Source organism: Haliotis asinina, chromosome 5, assembly GCF_037392515.1.
Source record: "Haliotis asinina isolate JCU_RB_2024 chromosome 5, JCU_Hal_asi_v2, whole genome shotgun sequence".
Classification (NCBI taxonomy): domain Eukaryota; kingdom Metazoa; phylum Mollusca; class Gastropoda; order Lepetellida; family Haliotidae; genus Haliotis; species Haliotis asinina.
Genome location: NC_090284.1, coordinates 3,731,032 through 3,755,048, shown reverse-complemented (window position 1 = coordinate 3,755,048; position 24,017 = coordinate 3,731,032). Strand labels below are relative to the sequence as shown.

Here is a 24,017-nt window from a genome sequence, read left to right as displayed (position 1 = left end):
CATCTCATACTCACATGGTTTGACGAGCCATTTCTACTGTCAGTTTTAGAAAATATATATTTTGTTACGTTTTAGTGAGATAACTCTGCATATGAGTGAATATTTTCCGCCATTTCATAAAAACGAACAAATATATTTTAATTAACGTCCTAAGGGAATTTAGATTTAGCAGTGTCAGATTTTCCAGTTGAATGTATTGCGAGGCCCTCTATGTGTACATACAATGGTTATATAGTGATTCAATCGTCGTAAAATGATCACCATAGCCTTCCAATGAAAAGATTCGGGGAAACCGGTTTCAGTAAACTTGAATCGGAACGAAGCTTCTGATGTACCATTGGTTAATACTTTGACATCCGCTTCCGGTAACGCAGTCTCTGTCGCTCTGTAGTGACATTCCAAACAAATACGAATCTTCACGTCTGGTTGATCTCACACTAACACCGTAAAGATGGTATGTTGTTTCTATTTTATTAATCAAAATAGTTTGACACGACATATCACGGACATACAACACTAATTCTGGTTTAGGATTAGTTTAGGATTCTTAAATGGCTGTATATTCCTGTTGATGCTTTCGTTGCTAGATTTTCGAAATAACAAGTGATTTCACAGCGATTCACGTTTATCAGTGTTATCGAGTCGAAGGAGTTCTCACTGATGCTATTTAGGTATATAGTTATGCAGACACAACCGGCTCCTAAAGATCTGTGTCCACTGATTTCAAATTTAGGTTCACATCTCACCCTCCCGAAAATAAGGCACAGGTCCAACCAAAAAATCCAGATGTACGCACTGTTAATGACAAAATAAGCATCTCACAAGTTATCATCTACACAGATATCCACTGTATAGGACGATTTCTTGAGCTTTAATTTCATTGACATACTATTATCTGCAATGCAGAAATATATTCAAGTAGTGTATGCATTTAAAAGGTTGTGATTTAGCCAGTACGTATAACTAGGAAATCAGATGTCAGCTGACGAACTTAAACAACAACATCCTTCCATTGATTGTTTCTTAGCACTTCAGAGTTATAAATGATGTTTTATTCATAGTCCACATGGTCAATACAGTTTTGGGTTTTTTTTAATGTATTTTTCAGATGCTGTCACGGATGAAACCGGCCATGGGGCCGGGGGCTGCCACAGGAGGAAAGGAACAGAAGAAAAAGAAGAAGTTTCCAAAGTTAGATGAGTTTTTGTCAGCTCGAGATTACACAGGTGCCATCACACTGCTGGAGGTACCTAGTCTTTTTCTTGCCTCTTTTCAGCATGCTAGCCATCACTTGTCAAGCATACTGTTTAGCAGTGCCATGTTTCAACAGTTTATGTCATATAATGAACATTGTTGTATGTACTCCAGTGAGAATAGTGAGCCATGGTTAAGTGTGATCCGCCATGATGTATACTGACAATAGTTCACAGCTGCATTTGCATTTTAAGTAAATTTGTGTCACCATGTTTTCTTACAGTTTAGCCGTAACAGTGGAAAGGGAAATGAAGAAGTAGACATGTGGATTGCATACTGCGCCTTCCACCTGGGAGACTACAAAAGGGCTATGGAGGTACGTAACCAAACCATTTTTGTACAACTTGTAAAGTTGAGGTAGCATAACAAGGGGGACAACTGTTTGAGGGTTCAGGACAACTCAGCTTCTGAGTACTGTTGTAAGAAACAATGTTTACTTATCATGGTTATCCTAGTTGATTGTGAAGTGATTGTTGTTCATGGATCTTGACTAGTGACTAACTTGACCAAATTGTGTACAGGAGTATGAGAGACTGTCCAAGAGGGATGGCTGTCACCCAGACATCTTCGCTTTCCTGGCCTGCTGCTACTTCTTCCTGGGGATGTATTCAGATGCTGATACAGCAGTAGCACGATGTCAGTACCCACTTTCTCTTGATCATGTGAAACAACAGTGCTTTCACCATGTCCACATGTTCCTAAGCATGAGTTAGCACAAATTCAGTTATCATATATATAGCATTAATTCCTGTACTATCAGAAAGCAGATGAATAATATACTATTGTGCATACAGCATACAAGTTTGACTTAATGGGCAAAATGGCCATGTCCACTGGTGGTGCTTTTTCATGATTTGTTGTCTGTGAGTGTGAAGTGCTCCTCAGGAACATGCAATTTATGTGCTAAACAAAGAATCGTGAAAAAGACAATGGTAGCACCAACATTTTGACTGATATGTATGTGCTTCCAGCACCCAAGAGTCGTCTTCAGAACCGCCTGCAGTTCCATCTGTCTCACAAGTTCAATGATGAGCGTCGGCTGATGGGACACCATCAGGCCCTGCAGGATATCATTGAGGACCAGCTATCCCTAGCCTCCATCCACTACCTGCGTTCACACTACCAAGAGGCCATCGACATCTACAAGCGCATACTGCTCGATAATCGGTAAGAAATACCAAATACCTGTCAATATTTTGACCATCTTTTCTCTATACTGTTTCACACAATGGATATGCAGACTTCTGATGCATAATAGAGAGGGAATGATGATGATGAGCTGAAATAATATAAATAATACATCTTTGTTTGGGAATGTTTCTGAACACCTGCCTCTGGCATGAGGTCACCTACCAGTCTTGGATTATGCCGAGATACGTCTCTGCAGGATCATGCAGAAATACAGGCCTTGAACACGAAAAAACATTGTTCTGTACTTTTCCTAATTTGAATTGAAATAAAAGGGTAATTTATTTGTTTATAGTTTGTAAGTAATTTACATATATATGTTTGGATGAGCACTGACAGAGCAACTATTTCTATACATTGTGAGGATTATCTTACACTAAATTGTGCGTATGTGATCTCAGACAGGTTCTACATGAGCAATGTCTTTACTTGCAGAGACTTCCTGGCTCTCAATGTGTATGTGGCGCTGTGTTACTACAAGCTGGACTACTATGACGTGTCACAGGTAGGAACCATGTGTCCATGTTGAACTGGCCATCTGCAAGAAAGAATACCTGGGTTCCACCCCTTTAAAATCATATAATTAAATTTCACCACTATTTTGATACAGGGACTAGGATCTCTGAATGTACCATTAGCAAGAAAAAATATCAGGTGCATTGGAATCCTGTTTAATATTTGCTGGAAAATGATGAATGTAAGTACCAGCTACCATGGTTATTTTTTATTTTTCTGTACCTACAACCATCAAGTCATTAATTCTTCTCTGTCTGCATCCTGCTGTCACAGGTTTCTTTTCTTCTGTAGGAAGTGTTGGCAGTCTACCTACAGCAGTTTCCAGACAGTGCCATTGCTCTTAATCTGAAAGCTTGCAACCACTTCCGGTTATACAATGGCAAAGCTGCAGAGGTCAGTAGTTCATCAGGGGCAGCCAACAAGTCTTAACTAGCAATGGAATGTAGAACCAGTACTAAACTTAACATTGATGGGACTTACAAACTCTAGTTTCTTAGTGACATGCTTAAAAAAGCTTCCACAGGTGTAGTCTGTGAACTCCACAGAAATGCCCATATGATGTCTCCACCAGCCCATGCTTGCTATAAGTAGGCACTAATATTAATAAATCAGATGCCTGGTTGATTGTTTGAAATTTGAAAAGAAGGTCATGATGTCAGTCACTGTATGTGTGTTCCAGACTTCATAACTGACATGTTTTAATGATATTATACCTGAAGTACATGCTGGGACAGTGACAAACAGACTACAACTTTGATGTTCTATCTCTGTGCTCTCTGCTTTAGCTATTTGGCATCGACTGGTCACTACTACATAGCTATGAATCCCTCCAACAGATCAGATTAAGTGTTGATATGCCTTTGCTAGCTATTGTTCCATCAGTTGCTGAAGTTGTTTTTGCTTCATATTCAGGCTGAACTAAAGGCTCTACAGGAAATGTCTTCACCATCGTTTACCTTCGCCAGGGACCTCATCAAGCATAATCTGGTATGTGGCTAAAAGTTTCACCATGCTATACGTCCATTTACATGTATTTGAGCAACTGCTCCAGTACAGTTCTCAATAATTTCATATCATTCATATATGCCTGTTCATATAAGCCTGTTCATGTGTGCTTTATTTTAATAAGTAATTAGGTGTGTCTTGTTCAGCTCATTGTAAAAACTGCTGACCAAAAATGTTTTCACTGGCCCTGCAGTATATTACACATGTCGGTCTGGGTGTCTGTCATTTGAAAATATCTGAAATTTTCCTTATACTAACTCATGCCTGTTATGTTTATCTACTCCCTCTTTGCAAAAATAGTGCAACACTTGAAATCCCTTGAAGTTCCCTTCTAAATGAAGCAGATGTACAATACACTCATCCACCTGAAGCCTAGTAGTCTTCAGCTACTAGGACAATGAAACTACACTCTACAGCTTCTACAAAGTCCTTCAGCGATGAGATCATCTCTCCCAACGAGCATCACATCTAGGACAACCCTCCACTAGCTCTACCTGAGGCATAGCTCATCAGCACTCCTGATCAACGTTCAGCATCTGCTAGACCTTCATCATCTACATTGACAACAACACTGCAACCTTCAGAAAGTCTACTTTCTGTGCCGACATCTACAACGTCTACACTCCTTTGAGTCAGATGCTTATATGAATCAACCGTCGCCACATGCACTGCAGTCACTGGACACCATCCTCTTCATGCAACAGTTCACCACTCATATGATGAATCTGATGGATCTCCATTTTGAAGAGGAATGGAACCGCCAGTTCATCAGCTGCACTAGCAGGGAATGGTTCTACCATTGGGAATGTCTTTGGCCCCGTGGCTATTTGCTTGGGTCACCAAACCAATTGTCACCTACCTGCATCGGCAGGGTCTTCGCAGCCCCTTTTAAGCGGACGACAGTATTCAAGCTAATCACAAGACAAGTCAACTCAGACTACAGTTAGACTTCACCATCAGGCTGCTGACTCGACTATGATGGCTTGTGAATCTATGGAAATCAGAATTAGAGCCACAGGAAGATACAACTGATTTGGTCGTGCCCTAATGGCGAGAGAGAGATTGATTCTCAGTACTCAGCAAGGAACTAGGACAACCAACACTGCAACTGCCAGAGTGGAAGAACCTACTCCTCCATCCGCACTTCAAACAAGCATGCAGCAAACCAAAATCATTCCACCTTCATGTCTGGATCATATCAGAGCCTGCTTAAAACATCAAGGATATTCTTTTAGAGCAGTGAAGACAGTCACCTGAGCTCTACATAGATCAACCCACACCTTATATGATAAATGATGAATGGATGAAGTTTGAAAGATATGTGATGAAGAAAGGCTTCACAGCAACAAATACCACACATTCTCAAGTAGCGCACTATTTATGTCATCTACGACATACCAGAGGACTGAAAGGCTCTTCACTCTCGACATACTTGGCAGCACTCAGCTCTGTTATCACCATGAAAACAGGGATACACGATACACAGGATTTATCATTATGCCCTGTCAGAGTGTTTAAAGTATATTTCCAATGAACTAGAACAAAGAGACAACATTTCAAGCGCCTATTCGTCCCATTATCTATTGAGACACCTACGGAAGTAATCCACAACACTATCTCAGTATGGATGAGAGGCATCATACTTAGGGCCTGCAAAGCAACAGAACTTGAACCTCCGAGAGCTTTCAATCCACACTAAGTGAGAGCCTTGGATTTGACACTGGCTCTACATGGAAACTGCTCGCTAACAACTATAATGGAGGACTGCCTTTGGAAATCAAATATGGTGTTTGACAACCACTACCCATGAGACATTCACCAATTCGGGCCACTTGTCGCAAAACAACTAACTTTTCCAAAAAGGTGCAGAGTTTCACTTACCTTTTATCTCATGACTTGATTGAGATCAAGATGCTCTGTGGAGTATAATGGTTGAAAGTCCATGTGCACATCTTGAACAGGCTAGTGACTATGGCCCTGTATTCTTAATGAAGATACCTGTACATGAAGAAGGGTCGTGACTGGTCTTGATAGAAATCTTGACATACTGTTGTAGCAGACACTAGGACGCAAGCTGATCAATATATATCATCACGTTTCAGTCAATGAATGCTTCACGAGAAGACTCTTTCGACTGGATGTGATTCCGTATTTCACAGATGAATATTTGAAGAACAGGAGCGAACTATTGCCATTATAGTTCCCGAAGGGGGAAAGTACTGGACGTACTTATATGGCAGTCAGCAGAATCCAGCATGACCTGACCCACCCCATTCACAGTAATTCTCATTTTGGGCTTATGATGAGATTTTGGAGAGAACGACAAGCATGGCTGGTCATCTGACTGTATTGGCAGGAAAAGGAGGCTTTTCCGGTGTTCCCCTGTCTTCTCATAGAGGGAGGAGATAAAGCATAATAAGCATGAGTCAGGAAAAGTATAAAATATCAATTCTATTCAGCAAATTACATTTTAAAACACTATTTTGAGTCAACCAGTGTGTGAACTGAAGCATTATAATCTGTTTATGTATACATAGGTTAATGAGTTATAAATATTTCACTTATTCATTTTGTAAACCTTTAAAGCTGAGCTGAGACCTTATTATGCAACTAACATACATGGTTTGATCAGTACATCAGGTACATATGTTAAGCAAGCCTGTAGCGTAAGTGTAACACTGTAGGCCAGCCCTGTCACACAGATACATCATGTGTACCTTATTGTTGATTCCGTCTGAGTCCAAAACTGAGTCATGTATAATCCCAGGTGGTGTTTCGTGGTGGCGAGGGGGCTCTTCAGGTGTTACCTCCCCTTATCGATGTTATCCCTGAAGCCCGCCTCAATCTGGTTATCTACTACCTCAAGCAAGGTGAGTGATACTGCCTGTACAACAGGCATTCTTTGTTAATGTCAGCAGGCTCTGTGTTTAGTGACTTGCACTATCAAGTATTAGAGTACTAAAGTGACATGTTTTCAGTCTATCATCAGTGTATAAATGAAAGGTGAAATGATTCAAAGTTCATGATAGGCTAAATATGGAAATGACAGAACTGAATGGATTAGATGCCAAGTGTTCATATCAAAGTATAACAGCTTCTTGTAGTCTTGTGTGACAAAATAGCATTCAGTTGCATCTTCAGTGGAATGTACAAGGTCCTTATTTTGATAGAAAAATATATAACTGTTTATGTTTTTATCCATATGCCTTTATATGAACAAACCTGTTAACATAGTGAGGGATATCCCAGAACAGAATCTCAGAAATAGTGATGGTATATGACGAATTTGGCATGGCAGTTAATGTATATATCTAGCCTTGTTATGATTATAGAGTACACGGGCAGTTGGGTACTGTAGGGTTGAAAGCATTTGTTCATATGGAAAACCCGGGTTCGATTCCCCACATGGGTACAATGTGTGAAGCCCATTTCTAGTGCCTCTGCCATGATATTGCTGGAATATTGCTAAAAGCAGCACATACTATCTCATAATACCTCTTCTTTAGATGCAGCAGCCATGACTTCTTACATATCTAGAAGTTAATACACTGAATACCAATGGTGTATAGGGTTTATGGTATCTGGATGTGAATGTTACAGATGATGTAGCTGAAGCATACAACCTGATCCGAGATCTGGAACCCACCACACCACAGGAGTACATCCTCAAGGGAGTAGTGAACGCTGCACTCGGACAGGAGCAGGGATCAGTATGTGCTCGCTGTGTCACTCTCATGTTCTTAACCATTAATTGATTTGTACCATTTATCTGTACCATATATGTAAACTGAAAAGCCTCTTTAGCCATAGGGATTGGGTAATGCAGAAATTATGAGAAGCTGTTGATTCTAGTTTGGGAATAGATAGAATTGAGCTATTTCTCTGGCAAGGACTATGGTGTGGTTAATGTATACCCACTCTCTCTATATATAAATTTGTAAATTGACCCAGAGGTTCAGAAAGGCCAGTAAATTCTTCACTTAAAAGCATCTGAAACTACAGTATTGTGACGTTCTTATGATGGTTTAAATGTTGTTAAAGGTACTAAGCATCCTATGCTAGACAATAAATGGCAAGAGGTAAATGGATCCCATGGTCAGATGCTCTGGGACCTTGTACGTGATAATATCCACTGGGATGTCATCAATATTCCCCAGAATAGAAGTGTTGGCAGTGTGACTTTCGGCATTAATGCTGATACAAGCCCTCTGTTTGGTTTTCAGAGAGAGCACTTGAAAATAGCACAACAGTATTTCCAGCTTGTGGGAGGTTCGGCCAGTGAATGTGGTATGTATGTACACAGGCGCTAGGTAGTCATAGATAGTCTCTCCAGAATCAAAGGTGTTGGTTCAACTCCTGTTACAAAATAGCTACCATTCATAACTTCAGTGATTGACACACTCAGTATGTCTGAAATGTTTTATATTTTGTGTACAAGTATCTCAGGTTTCTAAGGCAATGTTGTGCAGGGTTGTCTCCCTTTGAATCCCATTCAAAGATTCATTAACCCATGTGGATTCACTCACTGAATCGCCCATCTGTCTTAGCAATTGTTGTAAAAAATTTTGTTTTGTAAGATTAAGGTCTTTGTCCTAGCTTCACTGCATAAAATATTCACACCATTTGCCTTGTGTCTGAGTGTGGAGGCATAATGCTGAGTTGTCTCTGTCTTAGACACCATCCCTGGACGTCAGTGTATGTCAGAGTGCTTCTTCCTTCTCAAGCAGTTTGAAGATGTGCTCATCTATCTCAACTCAATTAAGGTACTTCGGTATTTCATTAAAGTCTTGTCTTCTATATCAGCAGGTTTTATTTCATCTAAAATGTTCTGTGTATAATTCGCAAAGACTGCTAGATTGTTAATGTTAAGTTTTCCATGATGGCATCAGGTATTCTGATTCAGTATTCCATGTTACAGAGCTACTTCTACAATGACGACATGTTTAACTTCAACTACGCACAAGCCAAGGCAGCTGTGGGCAACTTCAAAGAAGCAGAGGAGGTAGGTGATACCTCTCAAGCTTCAGATCAGCTCTTGTTCACATTAGCAGTACCAATACCATTTGTTTCAGATGTGTACAGTAGGTGATTCCTGTCACGTGTGCCAGATGATGTATGTACAAGACAGGTTAATGGTGATGTATCATATCTTATGCCAAAGTATCTGATGGAGCAAGTACCTTTCTTCAGTTTCTTATCGTTTGCAGGATGCATGCTGTCATGTAAATATTTGTGTTTCAGATATTTATGCTGATACAAAGCGACAAGGTGAAGAATGACTACACCTACCTTAGCTGGCTGGCCCGATGTTGTAAGTCATCACTTCAATAATCCCTTCAACACAGCTATTGTAAAGCACATGGCACTGATGTTGTTCACTTATTCTCACAATTTTCATATCTGCAGTGAAATTTGGTATACTTGTCATGTTGCTTGCTGAAGAAAGATGTGTCAAGGTTTTTGCCTATGCCATTTACTGTTTTTGCAATCACATATATTTAATTGCACATGTGGCAGATTTGGCCTATGCAAGAATCATCGTTATGCAGAGTTGTCCCCCTTTGTTATGGTAACGCATGGTCCTCAATCACATTCTCAGACTTGACCTGTTAATTGTTCATCTCTTTTATAAACAGTTGAATCTTTCATAACGTTTCCCTCATAATTGTGTGGGTGAATATGTTTTTTCAGTACTTTTGGCAATATTCAAACACAATCATCACAAGGGCCATCAGAGACAATCAGGGATAAATCTATCCACGTGTCCTGTGTAATATACGCTTGAAAATTTGAAAGGGCACACAAATATTTTACATGTGCATCATGTGGATGCATACTTATGCACTAATCATATATGTTTGGGCAACAGGTCCACAATAAAGTTGTCAAACAGCAAAGTAATGACGTTTTGTGTCAAACATACATAATAACATACTATTTCCATCTTTCTTGAGTGATCGTGTAATGTAATTCAAGAGACATCTCAGCTTTCGTCGCCTTAAATATGATGTTTAACGCGAAAATATTAGCATGAAGCATTTTTGTCACAGGTCATAACCTAGCATGATACGTCTGCTAAGTCCCATACATGTAGGTGGTGATTTTATTTTGCGTAACATGTTGAGAATACCATGATTTTACCCAAAACTTCTTTCAGAATCTATAAGTTTTTGTTTACTAGTACGATATGCATTGCTGTAATACGACTGGTTGCCTTAGGATCAAGTGCATGATTTCGACTAATCACAGTCTTCATAGTAAAATGTGCAAGATAAGCGTCATTAGAAACCAATCTTTGTCCAATAAAATCATTCCTTACAACTGTGGAAATACTTTTGGCAAGAGTACAGTGATATTGTTGATGTTCAGAGCTTTTGAATGACATCCACCATCAAACGAATCGAAAGTGGAGGTATTTTCCACTGTTGTGTCACGTTACTGAGCTGAAAGGCACTGATATCGGGAAACAGATGACCATACCTTTTATTTGAGAAATCCAATAAGACATACATAAAAATGAAACAAAAATAAATGAAAAAGGTAAGGGATATTATGGCAAGTTACAAACATTGGAAAACATTGCCACATTTTTGTCTTCGTTTGTGGTTTATCCAGACAGTATAATTGTGTAAACTTAACTGTCATAAGTTTTAGTTGTAATATTTGAATAATATGATAAAGGATAAAATGTTTAGGTCTATAGCATATTACCTCAAGCTTCACTTAGTAGGAGATCTGATGGAGTTGAATTGCTATTCAATCTTGAATGGCTACCTCGCAATCAACAACTGTCATGATACGGAAATATCTGGATCTCACTACTGCGCACACGCGCAGACTCCATGAGAACTTCGCTTTTACTTCAAGCGTTGTCTGATCGAGACATGTTTGGGATGCTAGATGTATTTTTCAGAACTAATATAGTTTGGCCATTCTACGCTTTTGTGCTGATTCTGTTCAGTTTTTTTGTGTGTGGTATGTGTATTTTTCAATCTTCGTGTCGATTTCAACGATTATTTTCATTATTGTACACTTGTAGGCTACCTTGTAAGGGGCATGGTAACGTGTCTCCTATTTTCGTTGTTGCCTCCATAATTTGTTACCGGATCGGTTTTAATTGTTAGTGGACTGTTTCAATGGATACTTGTTGTATCTGAGCTTTGTATTACTTAGCGCTGTATTTAGTGTAAATTTTGCTGTTCCTATTTGAAGAGGCAGCTATTTCACTTGTCTATTGCAAGCATGCTGCTGCACGGGTGAGTGGAACAGTCCATTATAGGGCAGGGGTATTTTTCTTCTGCCCTTATTATCACGTTGTGATTTCGGTTTATTACAGTTGTTGATGCATGACACGTCACTTTTGTGAAGTTTGTAAAAGCCTGAAGCTGGCAAGGACCCACACCCGTATTGTCCGGACTGTGCTGCTGTAACCTGCACCATCCTACAGCACTGTGCAGCATGTTCGGGACTGTCTATTCCGGTGTTCAAAGCGTTCTTGGCGGTAGTGAGGAAAAGGAATACGCAGAAATTATGGAAAATGTAATGGTCTCCTGCATCCTCTTCTGCTTCTAGAGTATCTCTACCTTGTACGCCGGAGATACAGACAGCACTGGAGATACCTGGAGCGGCATTGGATACTTCTGCTCAGGTGGAGACAGAATCATACAACGCTGCCGATGTCGATTCCGACGCCGACACCAGCCACCCAGCCAGGAGGTTGGATGGATTTGTGAAGACTTGACACTTTGGCACACCTGGAGGTGCAACGTATTTTAAGAGCACTACTTATACCTGCCCCATCAATGACGCCAGGCGCATCTCAAGAACAGGCGGCACCTCCAACCAGGGCGCCTCCGCTGATCCTGGACATTCAAGAGACGAGGCCGAGAGAGGAGCACATCTGATTACCGGCGCTGATGCCTGTGGGCACATCCCAAGCTACTGTTACACCCAACGCAGAGAAGTCAGCGCCAGGGTCGGGCGCACTAGCGTTTGGAGCACCACGAGGCGCCACAAGGGTTACCAGTGACAGGAGGAGAACAGGACGATCGGGCGTCAGGAGGTTTAGATCCAGAAGTCCCTGGAGTAGTTCCTGCAGTGTTTGTTGGCGCCGCCGTACGCTGTCTAGGTCACTGGATCGCAGGGGCAGATCCCTCCACCGCAGATGAAGGAGTTAGCGGTCGCGGTCCCGGTCAGCGTCACCTCCTCGTGTCAGACAGTCAACACACAGGAAGCAGGCGCTGGAACGCAAGTTGACCATTTCATGGAATACTGACGAAGAACAATACTTCTCCCCAGACTATGATGAGGACCCTGCTCTTGTGGAGGAGGAAGAGGTATTGTACCTGCCTTTGGATAGCTTGAGTGCCCTTCTCCGACGTCAGGGGTAGACAGCGCCAGAGCTATCAGGGTGGAACCCGAACTGATGATCCCGCCACATCCCATGGTGGCTGACACATATAAGAGTTTAAACGGCGTTTGATTAGAACTCCTTTCTCCTCTCAAGCCCTCTTCGGGAATGCCATTCCAGAGGTTTACAAGGAACGTGATGAATTAACAAACACGGAGGTGTCTTTGTCAGCATTTAAAGCCCTCTCATCTGCTTTTCATGTTAAAACAGGAACGCAGAGGAAAGAGACGTTACATCCTGAGGAGAGAATCTGTCAGATCTGCCTTTACAAGAGGTCGCGGCCAGGGCTTCGCAACAACCTGTCATCGCAAGCTATCACACACAACCAGGGATGCCTCCGCCAACACCAATAGAGGGAAGGGGAAGCGCCCCTGTTCAAGACGTTGAGGGTGTCATCTGTCACCTCGAAGCCAGAGCTCGTCATATTCCAGGTTGCAGAAACGTTCTAGCCGATGCTCTCTTGCAACGAGGGAAGCCGTCCCAACAGAGTGGATGCTTCACCAGGAGATCCAGAATTGTGCCGCCTCGCAGAAAGAGATCCATTTTGGCTTCCAGATCAGTTGGAATCAGTTGCTGCTCCATTCCCACAGTCAAACACTGCACCCGGACCAGCACGGTTTCATCTATGCACCTGGACCATTTGCAAAGGACCTTGAGGGCCAAGGGATACTCATTTCGCACAGGGCTTCCACTCAATCACTCTATGATGACAAGTGGGCTACATTTGAGAAGTTCTGTGCCCGAAAGTCGCAAGACCTGCTGTTAGCGTCACCCCCAATTCCTGGCGGAGTTTTTACGTTACTTGCAGTGCTCGAGGAAGCTCATGGGTAGCACTATCGGAAGTTACCTGTCAGCACTGAATTCAGTGTTAGCTGTCAGAGGAGATAGGAAGGTTTCAAAGATCCCAGAATTGGTCGCTATGTTACAGGCGTTCAAGCTGGAGGACCAAAAGATGGGACCTGAATGCCAGCATGGGACCTGAACATTGTGCTACAGCAGTTTAGAGGTCACCCTTACGAGTCACTAGACAGGGCATCATTTGACAACCTAACTAGGAAGATGGTGTTTGTGTTGGCGTTAGCTACACCGGCGAGAGTTAGCGAGATTCATGCGCTGGACGTGACCAGGATCCGGTTTGAACAGTCCAGACATGGGGCTCCACACTTTGCCTCCTCTGGGATTTCCTGGCAAAGAACCAGCTGCCAGGTCAACCAGACAGATTATCCACCATCTCGCCTCTTACCGCCATTGTTCGTCCGGTTCAGGCTCTCAGATTGTACATCAACAAGTCCTCTCCTCGTTGGGGAACCAGGAGGAGATTGTTCCTGCCTTTTTCGGCGACAGCTAGAGGGGAAGTCACCAGGAAGACAGTAGCGTTATGGTTGAGGCAGACCATCCTTGAGGCTTGCAATGCATAGAATCTTCCTCACCTGCACGAGATTCGGGCGTTAGCTTTCGACTATGGCCCTGCACAGGAACTACACAGTTCCTGACATTATGGCTTAGCGTTTCTGGCAGTCCTCGCCAGTATTTGCTAGCCATTACTTGTGGGACTTAGTGGTGGAAGATATGGAGGGGCTGCAGTCTTTTGGATGGAACAGACCGTCCTGTCTGTTGTATCCCATATGCTATAGACCTATGGTAAGGTAAGTAAAAATTTGTTAAAATCTAAATATCTTAGATATTTAAATACTTACCTTACCATAGGGCATTCAGTCCCTCCCAACGCGGGATGCTCCTCCCCTCTGCGGACTCTTTGGACTGAGAAGTAAAAGTGAAGTTCTCATGGAGTTTGCGCATATGCGCAGTTGCTCCCCAACAGATATTTCCGTATGATGACAGTCATTGATCGCAAGGTAGCCATTCAAGATTGAATAGCAATTCAACTCCATCAGATCTCCTACTATGCAAAGCTTGAGGTAATATGCTATAGACCTTGTAGATTTATCACTGGACAATATGTCCATGTGGAGAATAAAACCTAGGGCATCGATATGGTGAGCAAAACATCTGATCACGAGATAATCCCATTGCCCCCTACTCTACTGTACTGTACAAAAAGGCTTTATACCCAGTTACTTGTTTCTACCAGATATTATGAACCACAAAGCGAGGTTGGCCTGGGAACTGTACCTGAAGATGGAGACATCAGGGGAGTCATTCAGCCTGCTGCAGCTCATTGCCAATGACTGCTACAAGGTACTTTAGCTTGACATGACATACTCTTACTTGACATCGTTTATAGATACAGTAGAATACTTTTATAGCGAACACGGATACAACGAACTGACGGCTATAGCGAACTGTTTTAAAAGTCCCGAATAAACCACTATATGTTATCATATACAAAAGTCGTGAATAACAAATTCTCTATAACGAACTTACCGGCTATAGCGAACTGATTTGCAATCCCCGCACGTCCCAGGTAACACTAATTTACAGTGTGAATAACGAACTGAGCGAACTCAATCAGTGTCATTGCCAGTTAGCGATGCTCACTTTGAAATCCTCAACAGTTCCAATTAACACTACTTAATGGTGTGAATAGTCAATTGAGCAAATTCAGTCTGTGTCAATTAGTGGCGCCCACTTTGAAATCTGACCAATGAGTTAGACATCAAAACACACTCCAGTTTTTACACCCATGTGAAGTTGTAGTTTGTATTATTAACCAATCAGATTGCCGGAGGCCATAAAGCCCGTCGCTGATGTCCTAGTTTTGTATACTTCTGGCACAGCAACTCGGTCTTTGGCAATTTAATAGAAAATGACAAGTGCATCCCCTCAAAAGGCCTGTGTATATGCCACCCACACACATCAGAAATGTGGACAGAAGCTTTTGATACTCATGAGACTTTTAAAATATGATTTATTCAATGACAAGTGCGTAGTGACGAGTGACCTGTGTAAGATGACTGACTTTGTAGTGAAAAGAATGTAATATGAATGAATGTACAAATAAACTGAATACGAATGGGTTGTACTGTATAGTTTGTTTTACTGTTCTTTCAGTGGATTTTCGCGACTAGCGAACTACGGATATAACAAACTAATTTCAGTGGTCCCTTGTAGTTTGTTATAAAAGTATTTTACTGTAGAATATGCTAATTTTGTATTGTATCATTATAATATCTTACTGATTAAGAATCTGTCAGGCTTTAGAAGACATCTTCATCAACGCCTTCTATTATATTGATGAGTATATTTGCCTCAGCTAAGTAGATGTGAGTCACAATTTGTAAAACCACTTACTGGAGAACTGATATTTCTGTGCCCATGCAACCTTTATAACCTCCTGTTTTACATCATGTATGTAGAGTTTTGTCACTTCGGCAGGCCAGAAACCTCTGATCACAGGTTAACATCTGTGTTCTTCAGATTTTTATCCACCACAAAGTGTTTTGGAGTGGGGTGAGGTGTGTATTATAATGCACACTGTCCGGCTGTCCCTCTGTGCATGCATCCGTGCACATTCGTCTTTTCTGGACCAAAACTTCAAAACCGTTCACTAATTTTTTACCAAACCTGGCACTTAGATAGATCTGGTTGTATTCTGGTGCCTTTTGGAATTTGGTGGTAGTGTTCCATTCTGGAGCAGAAACTTTCAATACTCTCCTTCCACCTTGCCACATACACACCAAAATATTTGACATCATAACTAGTCAGAGGTTTAAAAATCCCATCGCCTGACCCCCGGGGCAAGTCAGTTTTCATTTCAGACAATCAAATAATGGTGTCTTACTTGTCCGTGGACTACCAGATAATTTCCACTTGTGGCATCAAACTACATATAATCTTGGATTTCATTTCATATCTGCTCATGATAAAGCTATTAAATTTTGTAATAATAATAAAGTAGAGCTAGTAGAGAGGGAAGTCATCATTCTTTGATAAATAACCAATGAACATTAACATCAAGCATGGTGTCATAAAACCAGGGCAAGTGGAAAATTAGTCAGGACATGTTACTTTGTTGAAGTCACTTGTCCTATGGCAAGTGGCTTTTCAACATATTTTTGAACCCCTGCTAGTAGATATATTCTTGAAGAGTATTTTGCCATTGCAGGGGATATTGATTACTTTTTCTTCTTGTTTACATTTGGACTTTTCCTCACATATCAAACTGATGTGCTGTACCTGAGTTGCAGTACTCGAGCTACAGCTCTGTCGCTGATGTGTTGTTATATTCTTATGTGTTGTGGCAGATGGGTCAATTCTACTATGCAGCTAAAGCATTTGATGTTCTGGAACGCTTAGACCCTAACCCCGAGTACTGGGAGGGCAAACGAGGTGCCTGTGTTGGCGTGTTCCAGATGATTATTGCCGGTCACGAACAGAGGTAAGTTCAGAACATGGCTACATTACACCGTGGAGCTTCCTCACCACCATGTACAACATGGTACAGTCCCTCCTGGATTTGGCGGCAGATTTAAGCAAATTCTGCACACCATCTTTCAATATTATGCAAAACATTCTGCGGTTATGGCATTTACAAAAAAACAACAAAAACTTTATACAGACCTTCATAGGTTAATTCTCAAGCACAGACATATAAAGTCAAGTTGACAATACATCTTGAGTAAGTTTAATGACAAAGCACCCACACCTTTTTCTGTGTTTGAGAATTAAACACTTGCAGAAAGTTACTTCTCTCCTCTCATTCGTAACTTTGATGCAGACGAACAACTGTTCAGTTTCATGCAAATAACAATTTTGTATTTAAATGAAATCTGAAATAATTTCAATTTTCTAAATGATTGATTTTGAGAACGTAATTGTAGTGTCAAATTCATCTAATATTATTTCAAAGATTCCTAAAACTTGCCTTATTAATAAAGTGTCTATAATCATGATTATTTTTAAAATGTTACAATAAATTTGTCAGTACGTTTTATGTGTCACTGATCCTACTTCTGACATGAACTCTACTTTTTGTTTCGGCTGACAGCCTGTTTTCACTCAATTTTTAAAATAAACTAATTCCGCGGCAGAAAAGTAGCAAATTCTGCAAGGATTCTGCATGAAAATACGTTTTCTGTGGACCAGACGTTTTTCTGCATGGAAAGGTAAATTCTATGATTTTTTTCTGCAAACGCAGAATCCAGGAGGGACTGATGATACAATAACACAGACCTGTGAAATCAGGGAATGAAGCAGAGCCCCTGTGGTACCACAGTACATGATTGTGGTGTATTTTTCTACAACATATCCAGCACTGGGATAGTGGAAAATGGCACCCCTCAAGTATGTGGTGTGTTGTTTATCGAGGTTACAGCATCTCCCATACCCAGTATGCTATATTTCCTTTCTGTTCTGAGAGATACCCAAGACCTACTTGTGGCACTGGGTCAGTTTCAGGCCTGTTTGAATGTCAAAAGAACTCAAATTATGCTTGAGGTAATTTTCATGTCAGGTAAGGGATGATAGAGAATAAGATGGCATTTCACTTCTGAAATGAAAATATGGTTGCAGGTATTGCAGGATAATTATCTTCATGAAAGTGAAATAAAATACAATGGGCATTAGGTTGGATGAAGACGGATAGTCTGTTTCAGATCAGGGCACAATGGAACAAAACAGAACAATGTCTTATCCTTTGTATCCATGTTTCTGTATATGACCAACAGGCTCCCTCCCCTACTATGGCCCATTACTGACCACAAGGATCCTTTGGTCTGTTGATCCTAGTGTAACTTTTCTTCAACTAGAGTTTGAGCAAGGCTGGAGTGATGGGGAATGAATGTTGTAGTGTGGAGATATGTGATAGGACTTATGTTAAAACCAAGTGTTTTTGACATGATTTCGTAGTGACTGGAGAATGCTGAGAGATTTGACATCGTGATAGTGAAAATTATAGCTGGACAACTTCAGTGGCAGTGAGGGTATCAATGTCGTGTGATCGTGGCATCATGGTAACTGAAGATGTCACAAAGGTCTAAATACACTAACTCCAGTAAAAGCAGTTTAATTTAATTTAAAGATAAGTGATGTGACATTCCTAGTGGCAGCTGCTTACTACTAACCAACTGCTTCACCTCCCACCTCAGTACCTACCATACACTAACTAGCACCCTGCACTGTCCCCTCAACCCATCCGCAGTCATGGGTGGCTGACAAACATGCTATATACCTACATGTAGTATCCTTGACTACAGGAAAAACACTATTTAGAACCATGTTCATGAAATTCTTAAGATGATATTTCTGCACAAATGCCCAAGCTTTGGTAGTACCTCCCTGTTTTCAATATGTCATACTGGAGGTCTTTATCCCTTTGCAGATGTTGAAAATATGTCCATTAATTTAACACCTTCGGGACCTTCAGACCTCATAAGACGGGCTCCCTCCCCTACTATGACAACTGACTAATCACCCCTATTGTGACTACAAACTGACTAATCACCCCTACTGTAACTACAAACCAACTAATCACCCCTACTGTCACTACAAACTGACTAATCAGCCCTACTGTAACAACAAACTGACTAAGCACCCCTACAGTGACTACAAACTGACTAATCACGCCTACTATGACTACAAACTGACCAATCACCCCTACTGTAACTACAAACCAACTAATCACCCCTACTGTGACTACAAAGTGACTAATCAGCCCTTCTGTAACAACAAATTGACTAAGCACCCCTACTGTGACTACAAACTGACTAATCACCCCTACTGTGACTACAAACTGACTTATCAGCCCTACTGTCACTACAAAGAGACTAATCACCCCTACTGTCACTACAAACTGACTAATCAATCCTACTGTGACTACAAACTGACTTATCTTACCTCACACATGAATGTCACTTTCTGATTGGCTAAGCACTATTCTTTTATTTTCAATGTACCCCGCTTACAGGCGATGTATTATTTTCAATGTACACAGTCAGGAATTCCGAACTCTTCTGGTGCTTCATGGTAGTACTTCTTTGTCTCGAATACCATTGAATCACGCATGATGCACGGAAATTACTGATGTTTTGCGATTGAAAATTGATGGAAGGCAGATAAATCTGTTTAACTTGTGTCATCTGCAAAATTCTGATTTGCCTCACATTCAGCAGAAGTGTTTCAAACAGTTCAAAATTAAAATTCAGGTGTTCAGTAAGATGTTCAGTTGTTCACTGGTCCCTCGGGGTCCATGGCCTCGGGGTCCATGGGCTCATGTTTGTTTATGATCGTGACCAGTCACCAAACTGGTGACTACAAACTGACTAATCACTCCTACTGTCACTACAAACTGACTGATCACTCCTACTGTCACTACAAATTGACTAATCACCAAGACTATGACTTCAAACTGACTAATCATGCTTTTCTAACTTTCTTCTTCCTTCTAAAATCTCCCATCCCTCACCTTCTACCCCTAGATCTCCTCTGCTGGAGGTGCAAGGTTAGTTATGGATGACAAGGTATACACAGTCTAGAAGTTTTCAGATCGGTAGGATAGTGAGGATCAGGCTGTAGGAATCCTTGCACTTCCAGTGGTGGTCATGCAGTGTGATGGTCCCCTGCTTGCTAGTAACTTGGCTGTGCTATTTGCCTCTGCAGGGAAAACTTACGTGAAGTTCTGCACCTCCTGAGAAACACCAGCAATCCACAAGTGGAATACATCACAAGGACCATGAAAAAATGGGCCCGCGACAACAAAGTTCATGTCTAGCAGACTGTGCCCTAGTTGTCTACTTTCTACCCGTTCACTCATTTCCTTGTGTTTATTGCCCTCTATCTAACACTCTTTTCCCTGTATCTAACATTCAACATCATGGCAAGCTTCAAAATTACTTGTAGTAACTCACTGCCAAAGATATATTTACAACTGTAATGGCAGAATGAAAATACACAATGTCCTGAAGGTTAGGGTTAGTTACAGTCAATATTCAGAAGTATGTTTTATAAATTTCATGAAAAGGTACATGAACTGACTTTCGAAGTTACAGTTGCCTTTTACCTAGGCCACAGTGTTTCTTCATTTGGACACAATGCCGAAAGCATAATAAGCATCCCTGTTAGCGCCCAGTGGTACACTTAGAAAGTGTACCTGTCCCTGCCTTAGGATGATCTTCACTCACCACAGTTCACGTGTCCCAAACATCATGGTTTGCATGGCCCTTGGCACCATCACAACTCTTGCTTCAGCGTCTCTATGCAGTAGTTCCTGGAGGCTTGTACAGGGTAGCATGTGTAATCCTAGCATTTGCTGTAGGGACCAATACCAGTCTTCAATCAAAGTATCTTTTTTGTGTACTGAACCTGATTTTCCACAATTCTCTGATTGATTTCCAGTCTTTGTCTATGTCCTGTTTGCATGCTGCGTGTGTGTCTTGTCATGTTGTGTCATGTGGACCATGTTTTAGGGAGATGCTGCGTGATGTCATCAACATGCTGCGTAATACCAGCAACCCGCAGGTGGAATACATCATCAGGACCATGAAGAAGTGGGCCAAGGAGAACCTGGTTCCTCTGCCCTGAGAATCACTCATCTCTGTACAGTCAACATGATCACTAAAGTACATGGTCATCTAGATCTCCATCCATTGTGCCACTCATACACTGGTTCGTCCAACAGATGACCACACACTTGAACCATATTCTACTAGCAAAGTCATCATTACCACCGTCACAAGTCTATGTTCATATACAGACTAACAAACAGTTGTTAGGTTTGCTCTGAAGATGGAGTACAAGAGTGAATTTATGATTAGGTTCCAACTTCGATCACTTGTGGACAATGTGAAATATTCTCACCATATTTTGTTGTGTTGCTCATTTCTGCAGAAGAAAGGGCAAACTGGATAAACACTTTTATTTAAATACAAAGAAATTTTTTGGATATTTTTTGTACCTCTAAGGCAATGTGTATGTTTGAAACATATGAAATCCACATTCAAAATGACATGGTTCTTCTGTGTTATTTGTTAACACAAAAAGTATGTCTTGAATTGAATTCAGACCAATCCTATATGGTTTCTTCTGAAGTTGATTGTTTCCAGGCTCACTTCAAACAATTTCACATTTTAGACACTAGCAACACTTACACAGAGAGAAGCTTGTATCTCATCTCTGTGATTAACTTATCATTGTTGATGAGTATTGTGGGACACAGCCAACTAGATTGTGGGTGTTCTTGGACTTATTTCCAGTAGTATACTTGTGTCATATTGGCAGTCTGTAAAAATAGTCATATTGTCATACTATTTATTGTCATCTACTAGTTTTCATGCTAACTGCAATGCAAGAAACACGGCCCATTATGAGATGCATCATACATGAGCGCTCAGACTGAAGTTGTTACTGACATACCTATATTCTGGTGAAGGCAATGTCACTTACAACAGGGAAGTATCCTGATATCCTACCAGGATGTGTTCTAGCCTTTCCCTAGGACACTCAAGAGAAGATATGAGGTTGTATTGTCTTTGTTCCCAAAATTCTGAACAACAAAAGAAATCTAATTCTGGCTTTTTCTGAATTTATTAGATAGAAGGCATAAACATGAACGCTAACTTTTCTGAGATTTAATTTTTTCGAAATTGCGTTTCTTTTGTAAGTGTGTACATAAGGTGTACAAATATAATAAAAGTTTTACATGTGCCTAAGACTTGTAATTTTGTAAAGATATCCGTCCATCTTTATTTATTGTTAATCTGCACATTCCAAGATTGTGTGCTTAATGCTTTGTCAAAAGTGATATTTATATGAATAAATGTTTTGAAAAGATCCTTGCATTGTTTATTCTGCTTTTGGTACTCAATGCCCTTTCAAGGAAAAACTGACTAATGTCAGTGTGTTTAAGCAGAATTCTATTATTAATGTAACAGGGAAGTTAAATTGGGATTAGCCAGAGACAATTAATGAAACCAGTGGTGGGGATGGATGAAGCAGGGTTTTCTTATATGTTTATGCATTGATATCTGTTTGTGGTTGGTTTGTCTCATAGGTGCATGAATTCTTATCTTACCTTCATTTAATCATTTCAATTTCATTGTTCAATGATGCTATAATAAGTTTTTGTGTGAACCCTCCCAGAAGGGTGACAGCTGGAAAAATATTACCCGATGCCACAGTAACTGTTGAGGCAGATGCCATTTAGTTTACATTTCATATAGCATCAGCGATCTTCAAGTTAATGTGATATTGTGTGCATTTAACATAGCGGTAAGATCTGTTGGTGAAAGGAATGTATTGGAGTACATGCATTGACATACATCTGTTGGCGGAAGGCTTATCTCATAGGTACTTGCTTTGACATCTCTTGGCGGAAGGCTTGTCTCATAGGTACTTGCTTTGACATCTGTTGGTGAAAGGCTTGTCTCATAGGTACTTGCATTGACAGTTGTTGGTGAAAAGCTTGTCTCATAGGTACTTGCTCTGACATCTGTTGGTGGAAGGCTTGTCTTAAGGTACATGCATTTATATCTGTTGGTGAAAGGCTTGTCATAAAGGTACATGCATTGATATCTGTTGGTGGAAGGCTTGTCTTAGAGGTACTTGCATTGACATCTCTTGGTGGAAGGCTTGTCTTAGAGGTACTTGCATTGACATCTGTTGGTGGAAGGCTTGTCTCATAGTAAGTTCGTCTCTTGCCTGGCTATATCCTGGTCAGGCTTGTTGATTATTTTTAGGCTGTCATGAGATGAATGTAAGGTGACTGAAACATTGATGAGACAAGATGCACACATGCTGAGATAATTGCATGCTAAGTCAATGATAATTTCTGTTTCATTTCTCACTGTTACTTAGACAATGATAATTTTAATCTCATTTCTCACTGTTACATGAAAGACAGAATCCACAGTATACGTCACATGATGTAGTGGAGCATATCTGCCACTGAAACCTATCACCAGGTCATAAATCGTTTACTGTATCCGTTAGTGAGGACAAGGTTTTCCTCATCACCTCAAACAGCTGGGTTATACCATCAGCTCAGGTCTCATTCAGATTTGGTTTTCCAGTTGCAGGATATTTACTCCAACAGTTCATTTGGACCCATTTTGAAATTGAAAGTGGGAAGTATATAACTTTTCACCGTAGCAGGATTTCAAACATGTTTTCAGTTCCCATTATGTGACATGTAATACATGGATAACATGTAACCTACATCCAATATATGTTGAGTTGTTTCCTCATATCCCAGGGTCTAGTTGTCTCATATGTTTTACAGTATTTCATAATAAACATTACATATTTCTGAAAATTAGTATACCTATAGACTATTTTTTTATATACCTGTAAAAGAATAAATCTGGATTAAATGTAAAAACTAACTTTGTCAATTATTAACCATCTGTACAAATAATGAGGAAATTTGACTTCTGCACTTAATTTTAATTACAACTGCTGTATTGATTTTGCAGTTTGTACTGCATTTAGCAATATTCAAGCAACATATGGAATGTGGGTGGGGGGAGGAGAGGGTGAGTGGGGTGGGGTATGTGTTCATTCACGCTTGATATTCGATGGAGCGTGGTGCTACAGTGGTAAGCCATCTGCTAATCATACTGAAAGCCTGGGTTCGATCTCCAGTGAAGGCACCTAGGTTCAGGTCCCGAGGTGGGCACATTTGCGTAATATCCTTGGACACGATAATTACATCCACATTGTCTCAGTTCACCCAGTTGTAGAATGGGTACCC

The 24,017-nt window shown here is 40.8% G+C and overlaps 1 protein-coding gene across 2 annotated transcripts; it reads left to right on the top strand.

Annotated features, from left to right (window-relative positions):
- The first annotated feature begins 343 nt into the window (after positions 1–343).
- LOC137283595 (intraflagellar transport protein 56-like) lies at positions 344–22,100 on the top strand. 2 transcript variants are annotated; one of them, XM_067815183.1, is made up of 17 exons: positions 344–454; positions 1,109–1,246; positions 1,478–1,570; positions 1,776–1,890; positions 2,226–2,421; positions 2,878–2,947; positions 3,250–3,351; positions 3,871–3,945; positions 6,731–6,833; positions 7,564–7,673; positions 8,187–8,250; positions 8,638–8,726; positions 8,882–8,965; positions 9,205–9,274; positions 14,466–14,572; positions 16,579–16,712; positions 20,737–22,100. In XM_067815183.1, exons 1-17 carry the CDS (start codon positions 452–454, stop codon positions 20,849–20,851), a joined length of 1,668 nt encoding a protein of 555 aa, XP_067671284.1. In that variant the 5' UTR covers positions 344–451; the 3' UTR covers positions 20,852–22,100. The 2 variants fall into 2 exon arrangements, with proteins under 2 accessions (XP_067671284.1, XP_067671285.1); XM_067815184.1 differs by having other exon boundaries at positions 382–454; positions 19,931–22,100.
- The last annotated feature ends 1,917 nt before the right edge of the window (positions 22,101–24,017 follow it).